This window comes from Trachurus japonicus, chromosome 3 (assembly GCF_045865225.1).
Source record: "Trachurus japonicus isolate A0001 chromosome 3, Traja_1.0".
NCBI lineage: Eukaryota > Metazoa > Chordata > Actinopteri > Carangiformes > Carangidae > Trachurus > Trachurus japonicus.
Genome location: NC_140909.1, coordinates 15,172,487 through 15,183,103, shown reverse-complemented (window position 1 = coordinate 15,183,103; position 10,617 = coordinate 15,172,487). Strand labels below are relative to the sequence as shown.

The following is a 10,617-nucleotide window of genomic DNA, read 5'->3' as shown; positions in this document are numbered from 1 at the left end:
AAAGATAAACAAGTTAACTTAAGAGCATCTAACCTACTGTACACATACACCAAGCATATTTAATAAAACTTTAGACTTATGAGAGATGACATGGTGACACTTTGATGATGGGGTTGTCTCCTCCTCTGGACCACGTGTCTCTTGAACTGTCCCACCTCACCTCTAGTGAATAAACATGAAGTCAAATCACTACAGATTAAGATGGCGACGCCTCTGGAGCTGTGGACGGTGTGGGAACCACCGCCCTGTGCCGCTCTGCACCTCCACCCCGTCCCTGCTGTTATCTCCACCCCTGCCCCCCTCCCCCTCCTCCTCCTCCCCCTCCTCTGGTTCATATCCCACCGCTGCACCGGTTGCGCTCATAAACCCAGGGCGCAAACCGGAGCGCAGTGGTGGGAGCAACTGGAGAGCTGCTGGAAAGACCACAGACTCAATCTCTTTGGCCGTGAAACGCGGAGGCAGCGGACAGAAAGTGTCTCAGCAGCAGCAGCAGCAGCAGCAGCAGCGTCCGATATCAGCGAGTAGTAGAAAGTAGAGGAGAGGAGAGGAGCAGAAGAAGTAGAGACACGGAGCGCCTGGTCTTTCAGCCCCGCAGGGAGGAGACACGCAGAGGAGGAAAGATTCACCGCAACGCAGTGAGGGCGTCGGATGAGGAGAAGAGGAGAGCGGAGGGCATCGGATAGGCAACAACAAGGAGTGAGTGAGCTGCCAATCAAAGTCAAGCGTTTGTAGGAGGCAGGGATGCAACCAGAGAGAGAAAGAAGAGAGCTTGTCCTGAAACTCACTGCAAGTTTTTAACTCTGCTCACACTTCAAACTGGCTGCATCATCCATAATAATCTATGGATGATTGAATCGTATACAATAGTAAAAACACTTCTCACAAAAAAAAAGAAGTTGAATAAAATTGAAGTTTATGTGAAGAAGACGAAGGATAAAGATAAAAATGGACAAAAATGTTTTGTTTTGTTTGATTTTTAAATCAGCCAAACCTCCACAGTGTGAGTTACTCTATTAATCTGATTTCTCATATTGTTTGAAATATTTCTGCAGCTTCAAAACTGAAAACATTCAATCAGAGTTATTGTCATTTAAGAATAGTATCTAATGTTTGAGGAGTGATGGGCTGTACTGAACACACAGCAGAACATGGAGGAGAGCAGCACATAGAGAGGCGACTCTGAGCTGGTGCTGATTATAAGATATTATTTAATTTAAATGGCCAACTCAGATTTATATGTGGTTTGTACAAACCTGTTGGTGGGAGGAAATCAGCCAGAGAGTTGGTAACATGGACTCAATTCATTTGTTGTTTCTTTCACTTTGTGTTTGTTTTATGACATTATAAAGATGCTGTGGACAACAATTCAAAGTATTTTTTTTATACATATAGAATTTAAGAAGCAATCAGGATTGTGCTATACAGTTTGATTGAAATCCTGTCTATTGATTAATTCCTCCACTTGAATTTGCAGTAGAAAACAGGGATGTGATGTGAGGCATCGTATCCGGATAATTGATAATAATCCTGATAAATGAACAATAATTTGCTTTTATTAATATTTTGTCTGGTGTGAATGATCCTGCAACCAACAGACTGCACCTCCAGAGCCTCCCATATCGTCTCCTCTTCTTTGCTGCTCTTTGATGCCTCTGTTCAGCTACTTCATGCAAACACATATTGATACTCCTGCTGTACAGTATGGAGAAGAAAAAACATTATATCATAGTAGTTTTCCTGAGTTTCAAAGTACTTAATTAGTCTCTGGCAGTATTTGTTTTTTTATGATCACATTCATGCAATGTCTGTCTTGCTTGCTGTTCATGCACCGTCTATTTTTATTTTAGGTGATTTTAGGATTTCAGAATAAGAAAACATTCAATACACATGTTAAATATGATGTTGTTACAGTAAAGTCACAGTACATTATCAAGTCGCCATCCACCTGTTTAACTTTAATAACAGGACGCATGAACAGAGCTGAACTGTGACTATATCTAAATGGTGGGGCATTTGTTGTGTGTAGAGCCAGTGTGAGTAGATATAACTACAGTAACACTCGAATCTCTCTTGTGTTTTCTCCTCAACCTCACACACGTCCTTCTTTCTGCAGCATAACTTTACGGTGCTGTGTCCTAAAAGCATAAACTCACATTATTACACAGCCAGACCATTGTGCAACATGAACAGGAGAAACAAACCTGACTGAACGCACGTGCTTGACTCTCGGCAGTGTTAGGATCTAGAGGCCATTTAAAGGACTTGATGGTGATTTATTTATGAAGGTTTCTAAAATTAACAGCTAGATGTGTTGACTGGAGCAGGTTAGAAAAGACGGGAAGGGGGAAAGAAGTCTGACTGAGCGGGGGGAAAAGTGATTCATTGGCAATTTTCTTTTTCTTATTTCACCTTGACAGTGGCAGCTCCAGACTTATTGGACCCTAAATCCGCCACTCACAACACCAAGCCCCGCCTCTCCTTCTCCACAAAGCCAATCACACTGACTCCCCGGGAGGAGAGTGAGGTGAGAGAGAAAAGAGAGAAGTCCACACTTTTAAAAGTAATTATTTTTGTCACAGCGGCTCTTAACACAGTCTCTGTATAAAAAAAACAAAAAACAAAACAAAAAACAGGCTTTTTGCCACCATCATAGGTTAATTAAGGGAGGAGTTGATTGCAGGTTGATTGATCAGTTGAAGTGTTGCAGGTGGTTGCCACGGTGATGAAATGGAAGACGGTGACCGCCATCTTTCTTCTGGTGGTCCTGTACCTGGTGATGGGAGCAGCCGTCTTCAGATCCCTGGAGCAGCCTCACGAGAGGTAGGCGGAGCCTCCGTCCTGATCCCGTCCACCCGTTCATTAGTATTAGTATTAGTATTCATTAGTAATCAGACCCCTGCTGTCGTCCTCCTGCCCACGTCTCCTATAGGTACTGCCACATGTTTCCTCTGTGCCGCTGAAAACTACCCTCGATTCAGTGCAGAGTGGACCCTTTGAAACTAAATCATTACACTTTGTGAAAATATTGAAGAAAGTCTTTATTTTGTAGGCTAAATGATTTTAAAGGAATTGTTCTCTTTCTAAATCCAAGACGCCTGTGATGAATCTATGATGTTTGTTCATTAATATTGAACTGCCTTGGCTCAAGTTGTACAACTGATGAACATTAATCTGGGTTCAGTCATTTGGCATCTATAATTCAGTAGCATGTGGTGTTCTCAAGGCCACATGCAGATGACACCCAGATATTTAATAACTTGTGATATACAGACCTACAGTACAATCTGTAGAGGAGTGGTTCCCAACCTTTTTCCCCAAATTTCTGGCAACCCCGTCAATCAAAATGCGCCAGCTCGGGTTATTTTTATTTTATTTGAGAAAGTGAAAGTATAGAATACAGTTGTTTAAAGCAGAAGTAAGCGATCCGGTCGTTTTGGCTAATGCTGCGTTCCAGGCAGGCTTTTGAAACCGTAAATTACAGCTTCAAGTCACAACTTACGACTTTGTAGCGTTCCAGGCAACCCACTCGTGTTTTTCCGACCTGTTTTACCTGTGAAAGTCACTATAACGGCCACTCGTAACTTCCGACCGGTGAACTCGTACCAGATCGAACTGGTCCTACGACTTCACAGGTCGGAAAAACACGAGTTACGGGTTGCCTTGAACGCACCATAACTTCTTGTCAGCCGATGGAGTTAGCAGCCCCCGCCCTCGTCCCTACGTCACCACATTCAGGCGCATCCCTTGGCTGCACCAGACTGGCTCTGGCTGCACACACAGCCCTTCATGCCGTTCTCTCTCCTCATTGGATAAAACTTGTAGGATACGTGAAAAGTTTTCTCCAGAGCAGAGGAACTGACAGACCCGTGTTTCGGTCCAAACACTCTATGTAAGTGATTGCTGTTGGAAGATATAACTATATATTTTCATCAGTAATTTTTTTTTTATCAATAGACATTTCATGCGACCCCGTTTGAATTACAGGCGACCCCACATGGGGTCCCGACCCCAAGGTTGAAAAACACTGCTGTAGAGTAACATATTGAACTGGGTGTGTTTTAACTAACAGTTTCTCTCTCTCTCTCTCTCTCTCTCTCTCTCTCTCTCTCTCTCTCTCTCTCTCTCTCCTACCCCCAGTGCCCAGCGTTTGGCCATCCTGTCCCAGAAGCTGGAGTTCCTGTCCAGACACTCCTGTGTGAACCAGAGCCAGCTGGAGGAGCTGGTGAAGGTGAGACTGACGTGACCTTTACCAAAGATGTGAGGATGATTAAAAACTGAGATGTATGGTGCATCTCTCCCATCTCACACTACCTCCTATAACACACACACACACACACACACACACACACAGCTGTGGTTGAGCTTGTGTAGCTGCAGCAGCTTCAGCACCATGGACAGTTCCTACAGCTCCACTTGAAAGGAGTGGAAGTGTTTTCAGTCCCGTTCTCGGAGTATCTCGTTTGAATTCATTAGGCAGGCACACAAGCAAACAAACACACGTTCCTGTCTGACATTATAGCTTTAATAACAGCTGTTTTTAACACAGATGTCTCTCTTTTTTTTTCTTTTTCTAGCAAGTTGCGTCAGCTATCCGTTCAGGAGTGAACCCTGCAGGGACCCTGACCAACCACAGCAGCCTGTGGGACCTGAACTCTGCCTTTTTCTTTGCCGGGACCGTCATCACAACCATTGGTATGCCACACGCACGCGCACACACACACACACACACACACACACACACACACACACACACACACACACACACAGAGAGAGGAGCCTATCAGAAGAAGTGATTAGAGAGAGAAAAAAATCAAATTGTATTATGTGAGTGTTTTCCGTGCACAGTCTTTTGACTGTTGCTGTTGTGGTCGGTTATGTAACATGATTTAAAGTGATGAGTTTCTTTTCTTGTCTTTAAATCTACATCTGCTTTCTGGATATAATCAAATCTGTTCACATTATCATACCCATGGATGTTTATACTGTACAAACGATTGTAGTGTGTGAGTTCATCAGCTGCTTTAATTCAAAGAAATGGGAACATTACACACTAGGATGTTGCTATATATATATTCACAAAATATATATAATCTGTTATTTATTGCTGTAATTCCCATTTGGGAGAAAACTGCATTCACACATATTGTCAGGTCAATCGCTGCAAAATGAATGAATGAATGAATAAGCAATGAAATCCTCCTATTAACTGTGGAGATCCATTTAGCAGGATCCGACATCCTGTGTGCGTGTGTGTGTGACGTACAATGTGATGTGCAGAGTGGGAAACAAGCATGAAGACACCACAACAGACCAAATATTCGCTGTGCACGTCTTACAGCTGTTGATTGATTCCCTGTCTCAGCTTCTCTCTGTCCTCTCTCCAGGTTTCGGGAACATCTCTCCCCACACAGAGGGTGGACGGATCTTCTGCATCGTCTATGCGCTGCTGGGGATCCCTCTGTTCGGCTTCCTCCTGGCCGGCGTAGGGGATCAACTCGGCACCATATTCGGCAAAGGCATCGCCAGAGTGGAGAAAATGTTTGTGGTGAGTTGAGTGGAGATACGAACAAAACACTCGCGACATACACACATGCACTTACAGTTATTTCATACACACACGCAGAGGAGAGTTCACACAAGTTTATGTACCGCAGGCAGCAACTTTATATAGGCAAACATGAATATTTCATAATAAAGCACTCTTGACAACATCCTTACCCACAGCAGCTCTTTTAGTTCATATTTAACATGGCATCTGTTTTAACTACTGTACCAGGGCAGTGAGACTTACAAGGCAGCATAACCAACTTGATTATATTATTATATGTATTACATGATATATAATGAAAAATATTCATACAATATGCAATATTACTATAAATAATTACTCATTAATATACAAACTGAGCTGACACTGGTCCAGTATATTCACAGATATTTAGATGTAGACAAGAAATAAGCACATTGAGAATATGATATTATATACTGTATATATATATATAATATTAATGGTATAGAAGATAATCCTTCGGTGAGCACACTCTGCATAAACCGGCATCTTGGATTGTAGAGTAAAAATGGCTGAAGCAGTTAAGGTGGACTTTTTCCCTTTATGTCATTAATCTTACAGAGATCAAAGAGTTTACAGTGTGTACAGTATGTGTGCTGTTTGTATAAATGATGCATGTGCCTGCTCACTTAGACGCTGTGTGAACAAAACATTTTCCCTTCATTTACATTTTAATGAGTCATTCTCAGTCTAAACTGCTGCTGATTGAGGTTTGATTAAAACCCTAATAAATACAGTAGGTAGATAAATTCTGTCACCCTGGTTTCACAAACAAAAATGCTAGACCTGACTGAATAAGAAGCAGATCACATTGTATCTTTTGTTAGAGAGTTTCATATTGATATTTAGCCTATCACATATTTTGATTTTACCAACACGATTGACATCTGCATTAGTGTGTCCTAACTCTGTAGATGCCAACTAAGTGAAACACAGTCTGTGTTAAAGTTTTTAAAGTTAAAGTTACTGTTGTGAATATTTTGCTTTCTAGTCTTGAACGAGATGAAGCAGGAATCTGAATCTACAATGTGTAATTGAGAAAGATTTCCTCCTCCTTCTGCTGCTCTCAGACTCAGAGCACCCAAGGGACTCAGTAATGAATATTATGATTAAGGCCGCGGACAGGGGGACAAAGGTTCATTGTATTAGTGTGTGTGTGTGTGTGTGTGTGTGTGTGTGTGTGTGTGTGTGTGTGTGTGTTTGTGAAAGCCTTATTGCTCTGTGCAACTTGTGTCTGAGTGTAAGCATTATCCTCGGTGAACACTGTGAATGGCTTTTCTTTTTTTACTGTACCCAAAGGACCAATTCACAGAATAATGTTATTACTACTAACAGCGTTGGGGCTCTTTCACTATTTCACTTTTTTAAAAAAACAGTTTTTTTTCCTGAACAACCTGCTGAATCTGTGACGGCTGCTCACTCTTCCATGAAACTGAAATGTCTGAACAACAGCTGGATGGATTGACACGTAACGTGGTGCAGAGACATTCGCTGTGTCCAGAGGACGAATCCTAATGACTTTTGGTGATCTTGTAGTTTTTCCATTATCTCATTCACGCAGCTGCTCTCCTCTTCTTTGACAGATTCAGCATAAAACCAAGTTGCATAAACACTAAAACAATGAGAGGCTTCATGTGTGTTTGCAGAGTTCACAGACACATCAGCGGCACCTGTCACAGAGTTTAAATTCACTGTTACATCGTCTCTTTCTCCTTCTCCCCCCGGCAGCACTGGGACATCAGTCAGACTAAGATCCGAGTAATCTCCACCCTGCTGTTTGTGCTGTTTGGCTGCCTGCTGTTTGTGGCGCTCCCAGCGGCCATCTTTAAATACATCGAGGGTTGGTCTGCGCTGGAGTCCCTTTACTTTGTGGTCATCACCCTGACTACCATTGGATTTGGAGACTTTGTTGCAGGTACAGACACTTTGACTCACTTACTTACAGTGAACAGATCTGTGTAACATCAGGTGTTAAAACAAAAAACTCTACATCTCTTTGTCTCTGTGTGTAGGTGGGTCAGATATAGAGTATTTAGATTACTATAAACCAGTTGTATGGTTCTGGATTCTGGTGGGACTGGCCTACTTCGCTGCCATCCTCAGCATGATAGGAGACTGGCTGAGAGTCATCTCCAAGAGGACGAAGGAAGAGGTATGACTTTCTCTTTCTTTCTCTCTCTCTCTCTGCTCATCTGTTAATGTGTGTATGTCCACAATTTATATCTCTTTCACCACAGTGAAACACAGATTACGCAAGCTCCTTGTTTGCAGAGCTGTGTCCCCACTTCAACTTTTGCCCTCTGCCTAACTTCATTTCAATGATAAGACTGTTTTCTAATCTAATTTACTGTCTGCCGTCCAAACGCATCGTCTGAGGCTGTTACAGTGTTCATATCCAGAGAGAGAGAGAGAGAGAGAGAGATTATCTGGACAATGTGTGATGATGTCCTTATCGAGTACTGAATAACACAATGAATTCACTTGTACTCTCTGCTGCTGTTCACACAGTAAAATAGCTCAAATGGTTTAAATGTTGTTCTTTTTTAATGTTTAAGAGTTAGATTTTTGGGGTCAGGGTTAGATTTAAGTCTAGGGGTTAGGCTTTCAGTTGTGTTTGTTAATGTTACCGTAACAGGATAGTGAATGAAATATCTCAATGATGGGGCCCCACAAATATAGTAAGACAGGTGTGTGTGTGGCTGGGATGCCACATCATATTACTGGTGTGTTAAAGTGGTAGTTTAACATTTTGGCAAATTCACCTACTGGCATAATCCCTATAGTCATAGCAGTAGGTTCATTACCTTTAATTATCTTTGCATATTGTTTTGAGATCCGCTCAGCGAACACAATGGAGGTGATACACAAACCAACAACTCCAAAACGCTCTCGTGGACAAGTTGTGACCTGCACATTCACCACACTATGAAATAACCATGTATAATTGTGTAAAATTATGACACACGAAGCAAATACTAGGAACTACGTGCACTTTTGGAATCACTATGCCCAGCAGCCGTGTCTGGAAAGTAGTCGCGGCATTGCATTTGCCTCGAAAACAACTCCGTCTCGTAATGTTACACTATTATTTCATAGCGTGGTGAATGTGCAGGTCACAACTTCTCCACGAGAGCATTTTGGAGTTATTGGATTGTGAATTTGATGAGTTTGATGAGGGACAGGGGACCAGTACCGTTCACCTCCATTGTGTTCGCTGAGCAGCTCGTGTCTCTGCTATTGAAAGTAATGAACCAGCTCCGATGACTATAGGGATTATGGCAATAGGCGAATTTGCCAGAATGTTGAACTATCCTGTGTGTTGTTTTCATCAGGCAGTGTGTGACAGAGTTAGACATAGAGACATTATATGAGGAGTTTGCACACACAGGGTTCATTTTTGGCCTGAAGGGACCCTGACTGGAGATATAACTGCCCCATTACCCTCTGATGAGATATTAGGACTAAACTGCAGCATGTTAGTGTCTCATTGAGGAGCCTAAAAATCCCGGTTATGCAAAGATGGTGGCACAATGCTCTGTCTGCATCTGCTTTTTTGTTTTTTTCGTCTGTCTACTCCATGTGGTGCTGCAGAGTGAAGCTCTTATCAGATTGTGTGGTTTTTCTGTAGATGATGAGACGTAATGAGGTGTTTAATTAATTGGGATGAACAAACAGAATTAAATTAGACTCGGTGTGGCAGAACGCTCTGTTCTTAGAGAATATAACTCTATCTCTGCTCCACGGCTGAATTCATTTTCATTATTCAAATATTTCCACTATCATATGTCTCTGCTGTGACTTCATGCTCTACTCCACGAGAAATACACACATCATTGCTATTCTGATATTTAAAGATTGTATTCAGCTGTACTACAATACTTGTGGAAAGGATATGCCCCTGAATGCATCAACTAGGAAAGTTTTCAGTGCAGTTCACACTTCACAGTTTGCATGAAACATTTTTGTGTGTTGATTTTTATATTATAGCAAATTGGATAGAGACCAATAGCAGCTCAGAACCTACGTAGAAATGTAGTGATATAAATGGTGTAATATTATGTTGCACTGTAGTTTAATGGTCATACAAAGCAACCAGAAGAACAATCGTTAAATTTTATTTTTTATTTGCACAGTTTTCTGTGTTTTAGCCATTGTAAATGCATGTTATTTAATTTTCTGCTGCAATGCTTTTCTCAATCAAAACAATATGTTATGACATAATGTGGGATAATGGGGTTTATTTGGAGCAATGGCTCTCCTTTCCAAAACACTTTCAGTAAACACACATATCTGTGTTTCTCCAACTGTGTTCAGTGGACACAGGAATTATTGGTTGGCTCTGAGCTGCCACTAAAATTATTGATTTCTCTGGTTTTGAAATTAAAAAATTAGACATTTGAGATAATTTAAGTGCACAACTCAACAACATTGTATCACATAGTTCTTGTCATTTTTAGACAGTGTAGAAATGTTGCATTTTACAGCTTTAACTATCAAGAGTCAAACCCATCATCCATCATCTGTCTCGTCCACTAATCTCTGTCGTTCCCTCTCTCTTCTTGCAGGTGGGTGAGATCCGTGCCCATGCTGCAGAGTGGACGGCCAACGTCTCGGCAGAGTTCAAAGAAACTCGTCGACGTGTCAGTGTTGAGATCTACGATAAGTTCCAGCGAGCGGCATCAATTAAACGCAAACTTTCCACGGACCTGGGATTCAACCCTGCCCCTGAACTCACCATGCCCAGGAAGACCATGTCGGTCAATTTCAACGACGAGCGGGACAAGAACGAGAAGGAGGCCGGGCTGCAGGGCCTGACCACGCCTCTGGCCAGAAACGGCAGTTTGTTGATGAACGGTTTGGACCTAGAGAGAGGAGATATCTCCATCATTGAACACCTCAAGTAGAGAGACCGAGGCCAACACCTTTCAAGATCCTTCCACGGCCTCTGTGTTTGTTCGTCATCAACGACGGCGTCAGTGTTGAGATCTTGAGCTGTTTCTATTCAAAAAATCAAATAATAGTGAGAATGTGGTATTTTGTGACCCCAG

The 10,617-nt window shown here is 42.1% G+C and overlaps 1 protein-coding gene across 1 annotated transcript; it reads left to right on the top strand.

Moving 5' to 3' along the window:
• The first annotated feature begins 535 nt into the window (after positions 1–535).
• On the top strand, positions 536–10,595 carry kcnk2a (potassium channel, subfamily K, member 2a). Its single transcript, XM_085773106.1, has 9 exons — positions 536–696; positions 2,418–2,524; positions 2,708–2,820; positions 4,138–4,228; positions 4,575–4,692; positions 5,385–5,545; positions 7,298–7,484; positions 7,582–7,721; positions 10,135–10,595. Coding segments are annotated over exons 1-9 (1,257 nt in total). The 5' UTR covers positions 536–695; the 3' UTR covers positions 10,474–10,595.
• Positions 10,596–10,617: the final 22 nt, after the last annotated feature.

Excerpts from the sequence above, each read along its gene's own strand:
- kcnk2a (XM_085773106.1), top strand. Across the intron at positions 4,229-4,574 it reads AGCTGGAGGAGCTGGTGAAG|CAAGTTGCGTCAGCTATCCG; the intron begins GTGAGACTGACG and ends TTCTTTTTCTAG. Across the intron at positions 4,693-5,384 it reads GACCGTCATCACAACCATTG|GTTTCGGGAACATCTCTCCC; the intron begins GTATGCCACACG and ends TCCTCTCTCCAG.